Below are 20,792 nucleotides of genomic sequence, written 5' to 3'. Positions count from 1 at the left end.
GAATGGAATTCAACAAAATGCCAGAGAATTCCGCTTTTATTTATTTATTTTTTTTTTTAACAACCTGTACTAGTTGTTCTTCCGTTATTACGGCAGCTTCATTAAAAATTAAGTAAAACATTTTTCTAATAGTGGTCGCCCCTCGGCAAGCAATGGCAAACCTCCGAGTGTATTTTTGCCATGAAAAAGCTCCTCATAAAAATATCTGCCGTTCGCAGTCCGCTTGAAACTGTAGGTCCCTCCATTTGTGGAAGAACATCAAGACGCACACCACAAATAGGAGGAGGGCGTACGCGCCAATTATATATATATAATATATATATAGAATCTGCTAAATTTAAGTATGCGATCATTTTTTTAATCCTTTGGTCACTAACAGTGATGAGCGCTTTCGCTGAAATTTACTTACTACATATTCCATTTGGCTTCAGTACTTCAGCTACCACTGCTTCATTATCCGATTTCTTATGATTAATTATCTTAATTTGTGTATCCACATTGTAAACAATGTCATTGGCCTAAATGAGAAAAAAATATATTTAATTTTGATGTATTTGATGCTTTGCCCAAAGTTGCGCTTACGTTATAACCTTCTTGCTCTTTTGGCATGTCAACCATCGGTGCGACTATCAGTTCTTCCATATTGATATTTGAAGCACTGCTTGCCGAAACCGTGTCCATGTTGTCGATCCGTGTTGCTTCCGACGTTGATGCGCATGTATAGTGCAATTGTTCTACCTCCAATAAGCCACGCAGTTGGTTACTTACACTCTTGCATTTGATCAAATGAGGAAATGTGCGAAAATCTACACCATCTAAGAAAAAAATGTAAATATAATATAATATTTTTTCTAAGATTTCTTCATACAATTTGTATTCGTTCATTTTAACACTTACCAATGGAACAGAGTTTCTTGATATCCAAACCGGCTGCTTGCATTAGACCGGCATTCGAACGAATCATATTCATTAGCGATGATGGCAGTGCTACGTTGCTTTTATTTACATTTGGCAAATCGTAATCGAATATTTCTGGTTCGAACGGAAAGCCATAGAGTCCAAATCTTTTATTTTTTTATTTTTTTTTTTAAGTAAAGGAAAAAGATAATCACATCTAATAAATCAAACGATTTAAATGTTCCAATACCTTGTACTCAGCAAAGAACAGTAAGGATCCCAGCGCCCATCGATTTCTTGTGTGATTTCAGTCAGCAATTTTACGCACAACTCAGATATACCGTTATGTGACTCCAAAGTCGATGTTGCACAAGCCAACATCGCATACCAACGCACAACGCTGGCGAATTTGGCACGTGGTAACTCGTTAAAAGTATTCGCTACAGCGTCCTTGATGGCAACGTCAAGTGTGGAATGTGACTGCACCTCAACAGGCAGACTACAAATGCCACTGAAATTTATAAATAGATACACAAATAACACACACTTTCAATATCCAAACTTTGGTATAATTTAACTAAATTAAAATATATATTACTACTGCTTGCGTTAATACGTTCAGGAGTTCGCAGAAACTTAATAAAATTAGTTTCCGAATTTTATTCTACAAGATAGTCCAGATTGCACTGCAACACTATTTTAAAAACAACGCAAACTTACTCAGTTAGTATCAGTATCAGTTTCACACATTTATGCGCCATTGACCGATTACTGTGTATGATGCAGTTTCTCAACATGTTTTCCAGATACTTCTCCGACAGACAAATACATTCAAATTGTTGGGCCATCAAATCTGTGTTTGTGGAAGCTGTGTTTTTGTTTATTTGTGCTTTAATACGCTCGGACTTTGGCGAACGATAACGATTCAGTCGTATGAAACAAATCCACGTAAGGATGTCCAAGGCAAGATTTTTTTCTAGGGCTGTTGAATCTGCGCTACTCACGATCTTAAAGAGGTTATCAAGTAAAATATTACTATCGAGCATTGCTATGCGTTGCAGCCGTTCGTTGGGAATGCGATTTTGGGATTTCAAGCCACGCACATTGATGGAAATCTCATGTAACCAATCGCAACCTGTTAATAAAAATTGTATTGCATTGTAAAAATAGTAATTATACATTAGAAACATTAATTTTTACAAATTAAAAATATATGCATATACAATCGAAATAAATAAATACAAAAAGAAAACAATATAAATTTATAAAAATTCACATACAGCACAAAATCATATCCTTAAATGCAAACTAATATATTTGATGGACCAGACACATACGTATTAAAAAACTTTTTGAATAATTCTGGAACATTTGCAAGTTTATGATGATTTCACGTAAAACCATTTGCTCCAGTAAAAAGCAATTTTTTATATTTGAAAGCTATGTGAATATCGGCAAATTGCTGATTTCAAAACAAATAATGGCATACCGATATAGAAATCAAAACGTGATTTTGATGAGCTTGGCGGAAGCGAACTGGTGGAGGCGGATGAATTGGAACTTGAAGTATTATTTGTCATAAAATTATGTGTTGCACTGCCGGCAAATGATGATGATAACGGTAAACGCATTATTCCACCCTTTCGCACAGGCACTGTTATTTGTATATTTTTCAGTGATGATCATGATACAGGAAGATGGGCGGGTAAATCAGTGTATGATGACAGCAGACAATAGTGATAGGATGGCATTGTTGGTTGAATGGATGGATGATTAAATGTATGACGAAAGCAAGAATTAGTATAGATAAATTAGAAATGTTTTTAAATTGTTAGAGGCATCAATACGAAGTAGCGAGTTTTTAAACAGATTAATAACCGAAGCTAGAAACTAGCTAGTCAGAAAGTTGCTTAATGAACTTACCACGTGTCTTACTTTGACCCTCCTTAGCAGGATCTGACATGGTTTTAATGTGTAGCAGAAAATTTCGTGTACGCGTTTTAAATAGTTTCGGCGAGGTCAATGTCACCGTACCACCCTGGTCGCAAAGATCGATACAAGACGACAGCTCAATAGGACCAGCGAGAATTTCAGCATTATGAGTTTGTAAATATTCTTCGCTCAACACGGGATTCTCATTGGTACCTGATCAAGTAGACAAAATTAATAAGGAATGAAAGAGCATTACTTATTACCCATGCCGTGTTATTACCATCGTAATTATTAAATGTCAAATCTATGTTCTCGTCCATTGTTGCTTGCTTATAATTGAGATGTGGACCTTTCATACGATACCCGAATCCACTGGTATTCTGCTTCAAAAGTGTTACTTGAATCGCAGCAGGATTATGACACTGCTGATATAGTAAGAACTTTAAATCAATATGTCCTAAGCTTACTGGTTGCACGAGGTTCAGTTCAATAATGTGCTCATCCCAAGTGGTGCTGTGAATAAAACAAAAATTGTGAAATCAATATATTGTTGGTAGAATAGTCATCGTAGGAACCATAAACAAATGGGTTAACTAATGTAATGAAACTAATTAGTATGAAAACGAAATCGACTCACGCATCGTTATGCAGGCGCCATGTTTTTGTGAATTGGGTATCATCACCATGGCGTAAGTGCTGCGGTTGCTTCCGCTGTTTTTGTGCCTGCACTAAATCATTCCAGCAGCTCGGCACTTCAGCAGTATACAAGGCCAGAACATCGTCAAATTGTGTGAGTTCGTAAAGCGTGCGCAAATCATCCAATGAAAGTGCACTTGTTTTGTATGCCAATAAATTCGAAGTCAAAGGGGCATTGATTGAAGACGATGACGGCGATGGTGAGGATTGCGACAAATTATTAGTGTTTATGATACCATTGCCACCGGGACTATTGCTGGAACCTTGACCACTGCAATCGACTTTAATATTAGGTACGGCCAATAAAGGGGCGTTGCCAATTGATTCGCCTTCACTCGTCAATGGTTCAGTTACATTTGTAGTTGAATCAGTTGTTGTGGATATAACAGATCCAGCAACAATTTTGCTCAAGCCATCTGGCACGGTGACAGACGTATTGGTCCATGTGGCGTTGCTACTGCAATCACTAATATTTGGGAAAATGCTCCCACCTGGAATCGTGGCCGATGTCGTGGCCAATGCTGCATTACAATCTTCTTCCATTTCCAGCATTTCATCCCCAGATTCATTTTCTGCATCATTCAAAGAATAAAATATTAGAGATCCACTACGTGTGCAACCACACAACCGATCCAAACTTCGGCAGTAAGCAACTGAAACGAAGTGTTCGCCTTCCTCTTCAATAACCGTAATGGGCTGAAAGTCTGCTAGAGAATAAATTTCCATGCTTCCGTCAGCACATACGACACAGAGGGCTCCGAAATCTGTATTTAAACTATTTTGGTCATAGTCGGATACTTGAAAACTCGGTAAAATACACAGTTGTTGAGGGCACTTTGCTTGACTGAAAGTAACTGCCAAATTGTATTCGTTGGAAATTGCCGAATCGACGTAGTCAAAAAGTAAAAGCTGAGCAGCTACAGTTTCTGAATTAAAATCTGCATTATCTGAATAAATTGTTATACATTCCTTTTTATAAATTTTTATGAAAATAAAGTACTTATTACATACCCTCCATACGTTCATCTTCCAAGTCCATGTCCACAGTTGCCATTATTATCTTACAAGGCGCTTCATTCGGCGCCTTAGTCTTTACTAATTTCACCAGTAGTTGATTGCATTTTCCGTTTGTCGGCAAAATCTCGTCAATCTCAATAACTTCTCGCCGACCGCTGGAAACGCTCCCTTCAGCGCTAGTGTTGTCTTCACTATTTGACATTAGCGCATTCATTCGCCGCACAATCGTACAACTTTCAACTACACAGTCAATATCTTCGTTAACGGCTAGCTTTTGAAGACTTGTTCCATCATTTTCATTGCCGTTGCTATTGTTATTGATATTATCATTGTTATTTATGTTATTTAGTTGTGCTGCTTGTGCTGCTTGGGCAGCAGCAAGCAACTTTTCTTTAAAATAGTTGGCGTCCATTTCTATGTCATTGACATTAATCGAAACATCGCTATCAACGCCTACACCGACGCCAATTCCAGTGCCACTCCCACCGTCGTTGGTTTTTTCCAATAACTGTGAAATATCACTTAAATCGCAGAGTTGGTCCATTTTAGTAAGCTCATTTTCCAGTAAATCGTTTAAAGCTGACGTGTCGGATTTATCTCCTAAAACGCAGTCACTCTTTTTCAGAGCAATCAATTCCGATACGAATCCATTACTGTCGAAGCCATCGGCATATTTTTCGAAAACCGAAGATAATGATTTGTTGTCATCGTCTCGCTGATCATATTTGTCACACAGTTTCTCGCTGTTATTGCTGTCGCCACCCCCTCCACCATTATCGCCATTACCGGCTAATAAAAGAAAAAAAGAAAATTTTGTGGATTGAAATAAGACTTCTCTAAAAAAACGAGCAATGAATTAATATTTTTCTTTTTGATTACCTCCAACTAGTTGTGGCTTTTGACTTATACCAATGTTGCTATTGCCATTAACGATTGTATTGCCACTGCTAGAACCAGTACCAATGCCACCCCCGCCGCCCTTTTCTTGTACACGATCGCTTTCTACGATGTTTAACACCACCATGCGCAGTAAGTACTCGCCGGTATTTTGTCGAATGCTCATACCCAATACTATCTTTGAACCTACGACCCCTGCACGTAGGGTCGACGTGGAGGAACATTGCACTAGGCCACTTCCAGTCATATTGGTGTTACCGATCCCGCCACCACTACCACTCCCCCCTCCACCCGATTGAGTAGCGGTAATTGCATTAATTTTGCATTGCGCACGAGCATTTGGCAGCACACATATCGCTGTAACGTTTGCCCATTCATATCCCTCGTCGCAAATATCTTTCATCAGGGACGCAATGTTGAATGAATGCATCTTTTTTAGGTGCCGTTCAATACTCCAGACAGTTATCTCGCCGGTCTGCGTACAGCTGGTGCACAACACGTTGGAGTAATCACTGTTGGAGATAACATCAAAGCCAAGACCTGGAGTAGAAACAGCCGGATTTGTCGCATATGTCACAGATAATGGAACGTTTTGTGTATATTCGCCTTTGACGAAGGGACACATCGGAGAGTGGCGTTCATGTTCGCTCCACGGTTCATCGGTTTTCTCCCAACAAACTAAACAAACACTGCACGTAAAGCACATGGCACGGTCTTCCCCAGACGACGACGGTTGGTGATAGAAGCCGGCTTGCGCCATCTGGTCTGGTAATGCCCATTTGTAGTCCATGTGTGGCCACTTTTCAAAAGTATGTCTGCGTACAGCCTCCGAATGCATGAGAACACGTTGAAAATTACTGCCGTGCCAACTCAAATCAGGTATGCGCGAGCCGGCTAGAAGATCAGTTAATCGTTCGTTTATTGCCGACGCAATAGCCAAAGCGGGAATGTGGCGCTCCAATCGCTTTAACATAATAACAACATTGTTTGCGACTAATTTTAGGCTAGAATATGACACCTCCAAACAAATTGTGTTCCACTACAAATATTAAAGTTATATAAGAGCACATTAATAGAAAAATATGTTAAACTAGAATTTTTTTTAACTTACTCTTTGAGCTTTAATACCCTTTTTTGCATTTGCTTGCGCATTTTTTATTTTTTCCAGTAATTCATTACTAACGTCACTAGGGCACTCCAAGCCTTCGTGTTCGAGATCTTTGAGACACGACTGAAATATGATCGCTTCAGATAGGAGCAATTCCAATTTGATAAGATCATCATTTTGTAAAATAGGTGGCTGAAGAATTGTATCCAATAGCAACACACCATTATAGTCTCCACGAAAACCTAAATTCTGACCATCCCAAAGAAGTACTTTCTCCTGTAGGGGCATGTACTTTCCACACACACTTTTATCGATATCTGCAAAACCGGAAAAGAACGAAAATAAGTTATGAACATTATCTTCTGGTTAACTCTCGATATCTAATGAATTATAATCCATTATAAGCAAAAAATAAACTAATTAATCCTTAATCAACTTTAAAAATCCTTAATTATCCAAGTAAACGAAGTATCCACATTGTAAACCAATGCAATGTTGAGTCCATGTCATATGTTAATAATTAACTATTTTTCTTGAATTTTGTAATCGAAGTGAAAAAGTATTAAGCCATTTCATTTAGCCCAATTCATTCTTCAGATATTTCTCAAGGAATTATGCTACAGAGCATATCTAAATTCCCTTCCGTTATATGATAAATATAAACACAACATTGATCGAACACGCTAACGAGTAACGGGTATAACAAAAACGCATCCAAATGTGAGAGCTGTTAAAACGGAAAAGTTCTCCCTCATCCTAACTGCGCACTAACACTATGTCATTCTGAATTTTTTATGCGGTCTTTCCCTCCACCACTTTTATTCTATTTCATCAAACATATTTTTTTACATATTTACGAGATTATTTCAGTTTTATTTTCCTTCAAAACCCTAAAACTTGACGTTTCCAATATAGTCTTGCGATAACTTCCTTACCATTTCCACCCAAATTATAGGTCTGTAAAATAACTCCAGAATGCACATCGAGAATTTTCACTTGATTGCTGGAGTCGAAGACAAGAATTACATTCAAATGTGGATGGTAGGCGATATTACGCGATTCCTCGACATTGCCCACATCCAAATAGCCATCCTGTTTCAATATACGTTGCTCCGCGGCCATAATTTCATTGGATATATATTTTGGGCTGCGGGTACTCTCGATTTTGACACCAATTTCACAAATTTCTGCAACTTTTCCTATTAAAAAATATTTTTTACAATCTTTTCTCGTTTTCTACACTTCGTCGTCTTTTCTCATTAAATTCCGCCATCGAGTAAGAAACGAGAACAAGGAACTGTCATCGTGTGAAAAATAAATTAACTCAAACTTGCCACAGTGATTCACTCTTACAAGAATACGTGAGTAAGTTTGTTAAATTTTGTAACAATTAGGGGTATTCACACTATCTCGATGCTTCGTTACTCGGCAGTTTAACGTTTAAATTTAATTTTTGTAATGCACAAAAACTGGCAATTTTCTACTTTTCGAGTACGGTAAGTGCGCTGAAAATGGCATCTGTTTAAAGAAGAACAATTTTGTATCGCACAAATATGTTTAGCTGCCAAGCCGGAATGTTTACAGAGAAAGTGCTCAACTGTCTCCTTCTCTGAAAGGTCCCTACCGCTTCTGCAATGGGGGGTTAAATGGTAATTCTAGCTTTTCCACGTGTGTGCCAATCGTCCAATGATCGGTACCTGCTACGAATTTAAACATAGAATGGCTGGGACCCAGATCAGAGAAATGTTTCCTGCACATCCAAGAGATTTAATCTCCTCTTTACAGGAGTTGACCAGCTTGGATCTGCATAAACCATTTTATTGATTTTGTTTATTTCGAAAAAATCGGTTGAACGGGGCAGAAGTTGCTACTCTGCAGCTCTACCTGGTGGCGAGTGGCAGCAATGAGCATATTCTACAAACCTTCTCCGTGGAAAAATACATATATATACCCATTTTTATAATAATCGGTCCAGTAGTTTTTGAGTTCATCGAGGACATACAGACAAACATTCATTTTGACGTGATAACGTCTTATAATTCGATTTAACAGGCTGCACGCACGAAAAAATGTGTCGTTACCTTGCTCATTAGTGTTACCTTGCTCATTGCACTGAATGAACTGCAAGCGAAAGCGCGGAACGAACAAAGCAAACGAACGGCAACGTTCGACATCTCTCCTACTTAAGTGAGCGTATATATGTATGTATATGCGCATATGTACATATATAAATTCACGTATTTGTATTTGCATATGCCTTCTTATTGATTATTATTAATTTGATTTACTTGAAGAATTTAAAATAAAACCAAGTTTGTTAATAATACCTGTTGTTTTAATGTTATTATTATTTTTTGACGTGATAACGTCTTATAATTCTATGTAGCCGGCTGCACGCACCAAAAAATGCGTCGTTATCTTGCTCATGCGTCGTTACCTTGCTTGAACAGCATGTTATGTTATGTTATGTTATGTTATGTTATGTCATGTTATGTTATGTTATGTTATGTTATGTTATGTTATGTTATGTTATGTTATGTTATATTATGTTATGTTATGTTATGTTATGTTATGTTATGTTATGTTATGTTATGTTATATTATGTTATATTATGTTATGTTATGTTATGTTATGTTATGTTATGTTATGTTATGTTATGTTATGTTATGTTATGTTATGTTATGTTATGTTATGCTATGTTATGTTATGTTATGTTATGTTATGTTATGTTATGTTTTGTTATGTTATGTTATGTTATGTTATGTTATGTTAATGTTACCTCATTCTCTATATCCATACAAAATATCTATCAAACAAATAAAATTAAAATTTTCTTTTGAAAAATGCAACCATTCAATCAGTATTTTCTTATGACGTTATCACGTTAAACTATCGCCAGTAAACCGACTTTACATGCGGCTTTATATCGGTTTTGACCAAGTACTTTGCCTTATGCGAGCACTGAACGTTCAATAAATATGACGATATATGAATCGCAATACTGGATCACGTTATTTATTGACATTGATGGATTGTGATTCGGATTGAGAAACAGATTTCGTAAAAATATCTGCCGTTCGGAGTCGGTTAAAAACTGTAGGTCCCTCCATTTATGGAACAACACCAAGAAGAATACCTCAAAAAGGGTATAAGGGCCAAAGCATTAACTAATTGCATTGCTTTATAGGTATATATATATATATATAATTGGCGCGTACACCATTTTTGTGGCGTGCGTCTTGATGTTGTTCCACAAAATAGAGGGACCTACAGTTTCAAGCCGACTCCGAACGGCAGATATTTTTATGAGAAGCTTTTTCATGGCAGAAATACACTCGGAGGTTTGCCATTGCCGACCGATATTAGAAAAATTTTTTTCTTAATTTTGATGTTTCACCGAGATTCGAACTCACGTTCTCTCTGTGAACTCTGAATGGTAGTCACGCACCAACCCATTCGGCTAGGGCGGCCACATTGCTTTAGCAATTAAAAAATTTTGCATGGGCTTAGAGTTTCGCTATCAGTTGCCTTTGTTACAATTTTGTGTTTCGTGTCCACAGTAGGTTTAGAACCGGGCTCCACCGAAGGGTAGTCACGCACAAAGAATTCGGATACGACTGTCGTTGTTATTCAGTACATTTTGCCCAAAATGGCTTATACTTCATTTTACTAAAGCCACCCCAAATATATTCCAAACCTACATTTCCTGTGAGTTTCATTGGCGAATTACTAATAAACAAGTGAATGGCACATCGTACAAACACCTATCTCAAAATTAAGCTTTATTTATTATAATAAATTGTCTTCCTCTATTAGAAGCATATGAAAGATTTCACCTTTTCTAATGTGAGTGCAGCGACTGTACTCTTAATTATTGTGAACATATATTTATGATAAGAAAAAATTGTAAATAAAACCCGTGAATGTTGTCGACTTTATTAGAGACTATCGATTGGTTCCCTACAAATAAACGATTTTCTGATTGAAAATTGAGTTTCATTGGAGAAAATGAATATTCTTCCAAAGAAAAGGTAAATATTGTTATATTAATTTGATGCGTTCTCAAAAATCCTACTTTTTCACAAAAGATGGCATGTACGGACTAAAGACAATATCGCTCGAGTGCGCCGTGATGAAGCCGAAGCGAAAGAAAAAGAACAAAAACGGCAAGAAAAATTATTGTTGGCGGTATGTGCTAGCTTTATCAAGATATATGAATCTATGTAGATAAATATTATTCTTGTATTTCAGGAAAGTGAAGCTCGTATAAACTTTCTGAGAAAGAAGACGGGACTGCCTGAGCGTCACAATGACAGTGACGAAATCTCTGTACTACCAGCACACGAAAATCAACAACATGTAGATTTATTTGCTGATTATAGATCCCATACAAAAACCACAAATAAGGCGTCGGAAGAAGAAAAAAAGGAAGAACGAGAAAAGTATGAAAAACAAATCGGCTACTTGACATACTTGGGACAGGATACGAATGAGGCGTTAAAATTGCGAAGCTGGTACGAGGTTGCACCACAAAGACCAGAAGTGGGTGATGATAATATCGTTGAAAAAGATTTAAAAAGTAAACGAGCACAAGATCCTTTAACGCTTATTAATGCCTTAATACCTAGCGACCAGTCAAAGACTGTAAAGCCATCCACAACCAAGCTTTTTCGTGAAAATAGTGACACTGGTATTTACCAGCAAATTCTCACGATAAAAAAATATGAAAATAAAACTAAAGAATTCGAGCATCGAAAACATAAAAAAGGGAAGAAACATAAGAAGCACAAGCACAAAAAGGATAAAGGGAAAAAAAGAAAGCACCACAGCCATGGAGAAAGGAAGTGTGACTCGGAAGAGCGGCAACAACTTAGCCGCGAAAAATTGGAAAAGCTTCGTAAGGAACGACTACTACGAGAGGCTAGTGAACGTGCAAGGCAAGAAGAACTTCTGGCACCAAAAAATATTACACAAGAACTGAAGAATACGGAAATAACTCCAACTCCACGAATTGTCCAAAAATATAATAGCCAATTCAACCCGGAAATAGCAAAACAAAATATTATTTAATTTACTATAAACTAAAATTTTAAATATACATTTAATTGTTTATAGTCATTTTTCTTTGTAATAGTTCCATTTACGCATCCTTTGCGCAGCGGAATCCCAAGTTACCGGATGAACTGTCTGCAGTATTTTGGGAGCGGGCAGCACACCGGTAGCGGTAGCAATAGGATTTGTGACATAAATACGAACCACCTTTCTTTACGCGTGGTGGATTCGAACTAACGTCGTTGTTTTGCCATAGGTCTTGGGTCCATTCCCAAACATTTCCAACAATATTGTAAATATCATATTCGTTTTGTCGAAATTTACTCACAGGACAAGTTATACTATAACCATCTTCAGCCGTATTGCCATCAGGAAAATCTCCTTGCCATATATTTAGCCTTGAATCATACAATTGTTATCCTGTTAAATAAATGTACCATTTTAACTTACCAATGTTCTCCGTATGGTGATAATTTGTTTCCCCAAGGAAAAAGTTTTCTCTTCTTTCCACCTCGACAAGCTACCTCCCATTCCGCCTCAGTTGGTAACCGTTTTCCTGCCCAACCACAGAAAGCCACGGCGTCATTCCAAGATACATGAACAACTGGATGATCCAAGATATCTTTCGGGAAAAGAGAAAGTATTATAATTCAATAAAAAGTTATCAGCAGCTTATGCAATAAATTTGAAAGCATATTTGTACAACTATTTTCGTATTTGAAGAACCAACCGTTTGTGTTACTGTGCGGTCCTTGCGGATGCCGCCATGAAACTCCCTTTACTTTGTACCACCACGGCGCGCTTACAACACGAAAATCATCGTACTTCTTTTGCATTTCCGATGTGAGGAGTTTCTTAAATAAAAAACTGTCGCCAAATATCTCTGCCTCAGTAGTATAATTTGTTGTTTTAACAAAATCGTTAAATCTGGCATTGGATATTTCGTATTTGTCGATATAAAAATCGTCAACTTTAACTAGACGCTCCGGTGACTCTCCATCACTTTGAAAATGAGGTTCATCAGTTCCTATTAAAAAGCTTCCGCCAGGTATGAATGACATGGTTGGGTCTTCTGGGTAATAATCGCGATAGTGGTTACTATCTCTTTTGGCTTGCTGGCAAACTGGAACCTCATTCTTTTTTATAGATACACTGCCTAATGTGTCGGACTGCCTATTCAACGCCTTATTGCACCCACAATCTGACGTTATACAAATTACCAAGCAATGAAAACAAAGAAAAGCCAAACTTATTCGAACCATGGTAAAATTTGCTTGAATATTTATAAAGTTCCTTAGAAGAAACTAATGTAAACAAACAAGATGTGAGGGTCATGTTCTTCAATTTTATTGAACAATATGTTATCGATGAATACAATTTTGCTTAAAAAAACTTTGAAGTCGCACGTAATGCAAACTCTACATCATTCAACTTGTTGAATCAATTGTTACTGGTGGCTAGTTGAATCAAAGAGATTACTTTTATGTTTTCATTCATATTTTAACCGCGAAATGGAGTACAAGTGACAGGAATTTAAAAAAGGCTATGTGTTTAGGTAATAAAATTCAGCGCAATTTATTGACGCGTACAGAAATTTGCTCGCACCAGGAGCAAATATGCACAACCCAAAACATTATTAAGAGCGAGAAATCTAGAGCTGGTGTCAAAGACCTGTGTACAGGTCTTGCTTAATATAATAAATATATGTATTACAACACATTTCCATAAAAAATTGCGTCATTAATTGCAATTGTGAATTACTATGTCATATAAATGCGTTCGAATATCTTCGTTTCAGTGAATCGATTTCGACATACTGGACATAATATTTCACTGACTCTTATTTACTACGTACAAATCTTGGTAGGGTCCGTCAATCACTTCATCTATTCAATATTAATCTTCGCTCAAACGTTTATGATGAGGGTTTGAAAAATTGCCTGCCAAAAGTTTACCTGTTGTCTACTTTGAGCAATAGAATCGCCGAAAAAGTCGTGTTAATTTTGCGACAACACGCAACACGCTAACAAATTTTTTACCAATGACCTCACATTTTTGCAAATTGACTATCAGCCCTCCGTGACAGTTTTTCGTTAAATAATACCAACTGAGCAAGCAAATAGGTTGACTCCAGCACAAATTCTTTTTAAATGTGGTGTTATAGCGCGGAGAAGGTTGAAACATATCAGCCAGATGCAGCCAAAAGAAAGACGTATACACTCCTCCCAACCCAGCTCTATCCTTAGTTTAGTAAGGGAACTGGATTTGCATGAGGTACTGAGGATGAGTAAAACCATGAGGTCAAAGTGCAATCATCAAATTTTATTCATTCAAGCAAATAAGTTGCAGCCTACTAATTAAGTGATATGTTTAGCCCGTTTCCGGAAATTATTACATAGTCACGTCACGTCACGTCCCATTGATTCGATCTAAATATCTGGATTAGTCGAGAAGAAATGTTTCTGTAAGCATTAGTCGCTCCGCATTTGTCGCGAAGGATTTAGTTTTATTTAGCTACATAAAACCTTTCAATTGAGTTCTCCTATAGAAATTTAATGGAAAACGCCAGTTTACTACCCCGGTTGCCGACAAATCCTGCTTATTTTTTTATAGAAACACAGCAAGCGATACAGGCGCCATTCGACTATGTGACGTCAAATTCACTATTTCAATCTAGAACTTTATCGATAATAGTTACAGAAATTGGCTACTGCTTTTTGTTTAAACTATAAACTTATATGCATACAGGGCTTAATGGGTAATTGAAAAAAATTGCATTTGGGTCAGCTTGTTTCGATTAATACATTTCTGTGTGCAATTCAAAAACCGTTTGAAAATCAACTTCTGAACAAAAAGAAGCCACAATTCATATGATTAGGTAGACGCACATGTGTACTAGTTGTTCAGTTTGCTTTGTGAAATTTTTTGTTCCGTTGTTACATATAAAATTTTCTTGAGGAAAGCATCATAATCAATTGAAGTTATGGAAAATTTAGAGGACGTCTGCACTAGTGGCCGGGGTAAGTAAAAAATACGTATTATATATGGGGTAATGCAAGCTGAAATGTATTCCGTACAGTATAACGGGACAATTGTGTGCAATGCATAATTCTATCGATTGACTGTAAAAGCGATGTATAGTTAATATTGAAAATAAGTATATATTATTGCATATACATAAATATATATTTTTTGAATGTCTTTCTCATCCAGTTACAAGGTCTTTACGAAAACGTTTAACATCAGTCGACAGTAATGATGCCGGAAGCCGACCGTCTACGCCTCAATTAGCAAAGCTCGTTTCCATACCCGAATCAAGTAAGTAAATAAGAATGTCGATGTTATTGTATTAATTATTTTATATTTTAGGTTCCCCATCTCGCTCTTTGCGAGCAACTAGACGCAACTCTACAACTGGGAATGGCACACCTTCAAAAACGTCAGCAATGTCTAAAACTTCCACTATTTCCGAATCACACGATGTTGAAATCAATGCTTCTAAGCGTAACGTAAGAAGGAGCAGCGTTTCTGGAACAGATTCGCACACGTCAAAGAAAGTTAGTCAAGTAGAAATTGCCACAACGAAAATTAGTGAGTCGCCCGAAGAGGACTACGTTTTGAAAACGAAAACAACTCCAGCCAGACGTTCTACAAGATTGATCTCTAAGTCTCCGTCTTATTTGGAAGAAGAGGGAACGACACCTTCCGGTCCACCCAAAACGAGGTTACAGTCTAAGTCTCCTCCACATTTGGATACTTCCTGTACAACTAAGACGATTAAACCCGGCCCGAAACCCAAACGTGACAAACAAAAAAGTGATAGCGATTCTGAGGTTGAAGTAATCAATCTAGAAGAAAATCCAGAAACAGATGAAAAGGCAGTGAAAACTCCAAAAAGAGTATCATCCAGGTTTAAAAAATCACCGAAGAGTGCATCTCCTAAAAATAAGAGGCCAATAATTGAAAGAATTGATTTATCGGAAGAAACTGTTGATTCTCATGTTAATGGGGGAACAGAAGAATGTTTAATTTTACAAGAGGATGATAAATGTAACATGGATAGCATTAAAGCTACAGACTCGATAAAAATTAAATCTAAAATAAATGAAAATAAAGAAACTACAGTAGAATCTTTGAAATCACCATTAACAGAAACAACGCCGGTGAAAGAAGGCAAAGAAGAGGCTCTTCGCTTGGAATTGTCTGAAGATGATAATAAAGCAGAAACTGATTCCACTACTAAAACACCCGAGAAGTATACATCACCTAAAAAATCTCTAAATTCAAGTCGGAACGGGTCGGCTGTTCAAAGCGTTGTCATATTGCAGAAATTATCGCCTGATGTAATTAAAAAACTTTGTGGCGAAAATAATACAGCAATCCCGCCACCAAACGCTAAATCCGTTGCATTTAATGGTATTGAAGAAGACGATGCCGTAAAGAGTACATATCCTAAAACTCCAGCATCGATCAAGAGCAAAAGCTATATTACATTGGATTCTTCGGGAGGCACCGAAGAAAAGTCTTTCGAAACCGAAAAAGGATTATCAGCCAGCTTTAAAGATGATAGCGCATTAGTTGAAGAAAGTAAAGATCAGACCGATTTCGCAATCCAGGCGAATCAATTGAAAGAATCTGTTGAGTTACATGCTATCTCCAATGGTGATAAGGAAGAAAATATGGAAAATGAGGTAGAAATGATTCAAGATTATACACCTTACAAACAAAAGCTACACACGAATTTGCAGAGCTCGACTCCGATGGCAAATTCAGTATCAACATCTAAAATTGAGCCGGTAGAAAATATTAAGACGGCCGAAGAGAAATCGGAGAACTCTACAAATTTACCGGAAACGTCGCCAACTAAATCGATACAGGCATCGAATAATAGCGCTGAGATTAGTTTCAATCAAGAAAAAATACCCCGTTCGCCAATAAAGAAAGATGAAGCTGCTACTGATACTTTACTCCATCAGCAACAAGATTTGTCGGCAACAACCGATAACAACGCGACATTAACCGCAGCTGAGCCCAACAATCCAAAAAACGATGAGATCGCAGACGATTTGTTTTCTAAATCTTGGACACAAAATGTAAGTGGGTGCGCAACATCCGCTGGGAAAATTGATACAATCCATTCAATTACGTCCGAAAATAAAATCAATCACGAAGTAGTAACTTCTGAAAATTTAGAAGTAGAAGAAGAAGGAAAACCGAAAATTTCAACTACTACATCCCCGAAAATCAAAAATAAAGAGGAAAGTGAAGAAGAAGAAGACTCGTTCCAGAAATTAGAATTTGTAGACGATGAGGCAATGGAGGCACCCAATGATTACGAAAGTGGAGATTCGATGGCCGAAGAAGAACGAAAAGAAATGGAAGAAAACGAAATTGTAGATCTAGGTGAATCAATTGGTAGTGAAGACACTGAAGGTGATAGAAGTTATGAGGAGTGTGATGAAGAAAACGATTCATTTATAACTTCTGATACCCACGAATCGTTACTTGATTATTCCGATGATGATGATGAGCATTGTAGTAATCATTTTGAAGATTCTGAAGATTCTGAACCATCGAAGGGTAACAGTCACATTTTGGTAACCAGCGAAAGTGAAGGTGAAGAAAAATCGTCTAAGGAAGAAGTAGTTAATGGTATTTTGAAAAAGAAGACAAAGAGGTTAAACAGATCGAATAGAAGAAGTCGTATTTTAGACACAAGTGAAAGTGAAAATGAAGAAATGTTAGAATCGAAATCAAAAAAGACAAACCAAAGTATCCAAAATAGTTCCCCGAAACCGAGTAAACCTCTTAATTTCGATGTTAGTAGGATGATCGATGAAACTACAGAAGAAGAAACAAGCGGAAATGAAAATTTTTCCAAGATACAAACTGATAAATCTAAAGGAACTAATTCGAGTGATCAAACAATAAATGGAAAATATACTGAGGATAATGCAAATAGTGCTCAAAGTGAAGATGGAAATGAGTCGAAGGATAAGAAAGATAACAACAAAAATGAGCTTACAGAAAGGAATATTACTAGCTTGATTCAAGGCAGTGAACAAAATGTTGATAACGAAAACTCAAAAGATACTAACACTGACTTGGACAAATTAGATGAATCAAATACTGGTAAGGTAGCTGAGAAGACACGGTCGTCACCAGTGAAATCACAGAGTGACGAAATTATGGAAAATGTCATGCCACCACAAATAGCCGAGAAAGCCAACGACACGAATACTGATATGAATAAAAATGATTCAGGTAATGAGTCTAAACTGAATATCTCTATAAACAGGCAAAACGAGAGTGATGAAATCAATAAAATAAATAATCTTAATGACTCGAAATCTCAAAATGAAATATCCGAAAATGAGAATGGTGAAGGTGAATTTGAAGATATTGAAATACCAGAGACCCAGGAGGTCGAGCAAGTAGTAAAAGATGATACCCCAGATGTATCACTTGCTGAAGAATCTGCTGATGAAAATGTCATTGAAGATACGGAATGTGTATTGAGTGAAATATCGAAGCCGAAAAATTCTGGTTTAAGTGTGTCCTTTTGTCAGACAAAGCAAAAGCGAAAGAGTATTACGGCAAATAATAGTTTGCATCATAGCTCATTTACAATTGGGGTAAGTGTAATTAGAAAAGAAAACGCCAATCACATAGAAGAATCGGATTCTACAGAACCCAATGAGAAGATATGTAATGTCGACAACAGCTCAAGCGAATCTGGAACAGATTACACTGCCAAAACTAATGATGCTCAAGTAGATAAAGAGGAGGAGGAAGAACTCGAAAAACTATTGCATTTCGACACACACTTTTCTAATCTAAGCAGGAAACGAAAATCAATTGCTTCAATAAATCCACAGAGTACCAATGAGCACTCAAATAGCAAGAAACCGAAACGCCAAAGTCTGCAGCGTATTTCAAAGGAAGAATTTAATCCATCTCAATCACTGATTGAAAACATTGAAGATCGTAAACGTGAATTGCAAACACAAAGAGACGCGGTAAAATCGCGCTTATCTAAATCTAAATCCTTCTGTGGAGCTATGCAAGATGAGTCAAACGCTTTTGCGTCTGACAGCGCTTCAGACATTTCTAGTAACGAATCAGAAAATAACAAGAAAGTGGTAAATTACTCCAATACTTGTGATTTGAATACTAATAAGAATAAAAAGAAGGATCTAGCGCATATTTCCGAGCGCTGTGACAATATTCTAGAGGCAGCCAATCGAGCCAAATTAGAATCGAAGCAAAACTCTAAGAAGGTAATAAGGAACTCAAAGAATGCTTATTAAAACAAAAAATATGCCAACTTTTTATAGTACCATAATTTCTTTTATTAGAGTGAGTTAATATTTCCAAAGTCAAAGAAAGGTTCAAAGTATTCAATTTTGATGGACGAAGAAACGGAAGAGGATACTTTAATTGTTGAAGATATGAAACATTCAAAAGGTTTGCTTTTTTTGATTTTTATATTGAATTTTAGCATCTACAATATATATTCGTTATTCTTTACAGAACAAAAAATGTTGGCCTTGGAGCGGGCCTTCGAGGCTTCAGCCAAAATTTTATTGAATGAGGGTGGTAGAAACAAGAAGGAAAAACTACAGGTATATTTAGCCTTTACTATAGATACCAATATAAATATTAGATATCAGAACGCCACTGCAAAGGACAATTCATAGAAGGTAACTTCGGTAGAGCAACAACATCATTTAAATGTATTTTGTTCGTTCGGTGATCGGTTCTTCGTTACCAGAATTACCAGATTTATACCGGGCCAAGGATTGTCACTTCGGCAGTATTCCCCGTACATGTATGAGGAATGTTTTGTTTTTGCAATTTGGTGGTCTGATTTGCATTATTCCAATGAGAATGTAAACAAACAAATATGGCAACAATAAAAAAGTAGAGAATTGACATTAAAATCAGAAAGTTGCAAGAAAAAAAATCACTGCTGTAGGGAAGTCATCTTGTGTGGATTCGTCTTGGCAAATGTGTTCTATTTAACAATTTTGTATATCTTAAATTACAAAAAAAATGTAAATACTAATTTCGATGCTTTGCCATCTATTATATGTGGATTATTATTTATACGTTCCGAATCTCCAAAAATCAGAAACTACTAATCAATAAAATAATTTATTCTTTAGATCGATGAAGAAGAAAGTGGGAGCAAACGCCTTTCTATTGAATTTTTGAAATCATTTTCAAATTCCAAGTTGCAAACTGAAATAAAAAAGAGTAAGTTAAAGGTAATTTAAATATGAATTGAACTCATAGATTGCAATATGTTCTTATTTAATAAAGGTAATAAAGAAACACATCCATCATTTGTTCAACGCATGAATAGTGCAACAGGTGAAATCATAGAGGAACCACTTACTCCTCCGAAAAAGAAACGAGCCGTATTTAATAAGTTCGAACTACCTACTGGTACCGTATTTGAGGAACCAATCACACCGAAGAAAAAAACCAAAATCGGCGAGTTCCGTGAGAGTCCCATAACTCCACGTACCCTTGGTTTTAAAGTACGTCATATACTAACTGCTGGTCAGGACCAAGCACCGGAATTGAAAAATTCTCACCCACTTAAACGCAAGCAAAAACTCGATGAGCCCAAACATGTATTACCTAAACCTCAGTGGTCGCAGTCGGGTGTATTTCTTGAAGAACATTTGCCATCTCTAAGTGATAAACAAAGGCACAAATTTAAAGCAGCAAGTACAACGCATAACTGTGGACCAAGTGCCGGGACTGCAACCCTAAATGCCTTGCACTTTAAAAAGTCTACTATGTTTCGGAAAAATGTTCCGAGAGAATCATCGAATGAATTGCTAAAGCGTAAAGAGCGTCAGTATGCTCGTAACCACTTTTAAGTGAGAAACTAAATCCATGATATTCGTACGTAAAACATATTATTTGTTAGCAAGTTATGATTAATTTATACATTTTATATGTCCTTATGCATACTTCACATCATTAATAAATGCCATTTTCATATTTGTATATGGTTTGTATTGGTCAAAAGGACCAAGGGGTAAAAATTTTCCTTAAAAATTACTCGAGAAATTCTACTATAGATCATTGATAGCGTTTTTGGCTCTTAAGTTGCTTCAATGTTTTTTGAGAAAGGTCGACTACTTATTTGGCCACCTCAAGAGCTACAGCGGCAACT

At 36.8% G+C, this 20,792-nt stretch overlaps 4 protein-coding genes across 4 annotated transcripts in view; 2 read left to right on the top strand and 2 right to left on the bottom strand.

Annotated features, from left to right (window-relative positions):
• LOC128855076 (baculoviral IAP repeat-containing protein 6) overlaps positions 1 to 7,843 on the bottom strand; it is a 28,140-nt gene extending 20,297 nt beyond the window's left edge. The window contains exons 1-13 of the mRNA XM_054089679.1: positions 7,483 to 7,843; positions 6,551 to 6,864; positions 5,422 to 6,478; positions 4,537 to 5,331; positions 3,467 to 4,472; positions 3,110 to 3,342; positions 2,821 to 3,042; positions 2,387 to 2,551; positions 1,618 to 2,032; positions 1,148 to 1,408; positions 898 to 1,064; positions 583 to 815; positions 410 to 518 (exon numbers count right to left, since the gene is read on the bottom strand). Coding sequence (XP_053945654.1) covers positions 410 to 518; positions 583 to 815; positions 898 to 1,064; positions 1,148 to 1,408; positions 1,618 to 2,032; positions 2,387 to 2,551; positions 2,821 to 3,042; positions 3,110 to 3,342; positions 3,467 to 4,472; positions 4,537 to 5,331; positions 5,422 to 6,478; positions 6,551 to 6,864; positions 7,483 to 7,669 — 5,164 coding nt within the window. The 5' untranslated portion in view covers positions 7,670 to 7,843. The remainder of the gene's footprint in view (positions 1 to 409; positions 519 to 582; positions 816 to 897; positions 1,065 to 1,147; positions 1,409 to 1,617; positions 2,033 to 2,386; positions 2,552 to 2,820; positions 3,043 to 3,109; positions 3,343 to 3,466; positions 4,473 to 4,536; positions 5,332 to 5,421; positions 6,479 to 6,550; positions 6,865 to 7,482) is intronic.
• Positions 7,844 to 10,464: 2,621 nt separating this feature from the next.
• LOC128855075 (leukocyte receptor cluster member 1 homolog) lies at positions 10,465 to 11,661 on the top strand. Its single transcript, XM_054089678.1, has 3 exons — positions 10,465 to 10,578; positions 10,636 to 10,735; positions 10,799 to 11,661. Exons 1-3 carry the CDS (start codon positions 10,556 to 10,558, stop codon positions 11,615 to 11,617), a joined length of 942 nt encoding a protein of 313 aa, XP_053945653.1. The 5' UTR covers positions 10,465 to 10,555; the 3' UTR covers positions 11,618 to 11,661.
• Positions 11,593 to 12,928, bottom strand: LOC128855073 (formylglycine-generating enzyme). The gene is made up of 3 exons (XM_054089677.1): positions 12,330 to 12,928; positions 12,050 to 12,221; positions 11,593 to 11,997 (listed from the first exon to the last, which is right to left on the bottom strand). Exons 1-3 carry the CDS (start codon positions 12,859 to 12,861, stop codon positions 11,688 to 11,690), a joined length of 1,014 nt encoding a protein of 337 aa, XP_053945652.1. The 5' UTR covers positions 12,862 to 12,928; the 3' UTR covers positions 11,593 to 11,687.
• Positions 12,929 to 14,434: 1,506 nt separating this feature from the next.
• On the top strand, positions 14,435 to 20,623 carry LOC128855072 (protein slender lobes). Its single transcript, XM_054089676.1, has 7 exons — positions 14,435 to 14,619; positions 14,813 to 14,917; positions 14,969 to 18,879; positions 18,958 to 19,066; positions 19,133 to 19,224; positions 19,768 to 19,858; positions 19,925 to 20,623. The coding sequence occupies exons 1-7, from the start codon at positions 14,583 to 14,585 to the stop codon at positions 20,491 to 20,493; spliced, it is 4,914 nt and encodes a 1,637-aa protein (XP_053945651.1). The 5' UTR covers positions 14,435 to 14,582; the 3' UTR covers positions 20,494 to 20,623.
• The last annotated feature ends 169 nt before the right edge of the window (positions 20,624 to 20,792 follow it).

The sequence above is a fragment of the Anastrepha ludens genome, chromosome 2 (assembly GCF_028408465.1).
Source record: "Anastrepha ludens isolate Willacy chromosome 2, idAnaLude1.1, whole genome shotgun sequence".
NCBI lineage: Eukaryota > Metazoa > Arthropoda > Insecta > Diptera > Tephritidae > Anastrepha > Anastrepha ludens.
This window is presented reverse-complemented; position numbering and strand designations above follow the sequence as displayed.

Excerpts from the sequence above, each read along its gene's own strand:
- LOC128855075 (XM_054089678.1), top strand. The coding sequence starts at position 10,556 with ATGAATATTCTTCCAAAGAAAAG. Across the intron at positions 10,579-10,635 it reads AATATTCTTCCAAAGAAAAG|ATGGCATGTACGGACTAAAG; the intron begins GTAAATATTGTT and ends TTTTCACAAAAG. Across the intron at positions 10,736-10,798 it reads AAGAAAAATTATTGTTGGCG|GAAAGTGAAGCTCGTATAAA; the intron begins GTATGTGCTAGC and ends CTTGTATTTCAG.
- LOC128855073 (XM_054089677.1), bottom strand. The coding sequence starts at position 12,861 with ATGGTTCGAATAAGTTTGGCTTTTCTTTGTTTTCATTGCTTGGTAATT. Across the intron at positions 12,222-12,329 it reads ACCGCACAGTAACACAAACG|ATATCTTGGATCATCCAGTT; the intron begins GTTGGTTCTTCA and ends TTTTCCCGAAAG. Across the intron at positions 11,998-12,049 it reads TCACCATACGGAGAACATTG|GCTAAATATATGGCAAGGAG; the intron begins GTAAGTTAAAAT and ends GTATGATTCAAG.
- LOC128855072 (XM_054089676.1), top strand. The coding sequence starts at position 14,583 with ATGGAAAATTTAGAGGACGTCTGCACTAGTGGCCGGG. Across the intron at positions 14,620-14,812 it reads CGTCTGCACTAGTGGCCGGG|TTACAAGGTCTTTACGAAAA; the intron begins GTAAGTAAAAAA and ends TTTCTCATCCAG. Across the intron at positions 19,859-19,924 it reads GCAAACTGAAATAAAAAAGA|GTAATAAAGAAACACATCCA; the intron begins GTAAGTTAAAGG and ends TATTTAATAAAG.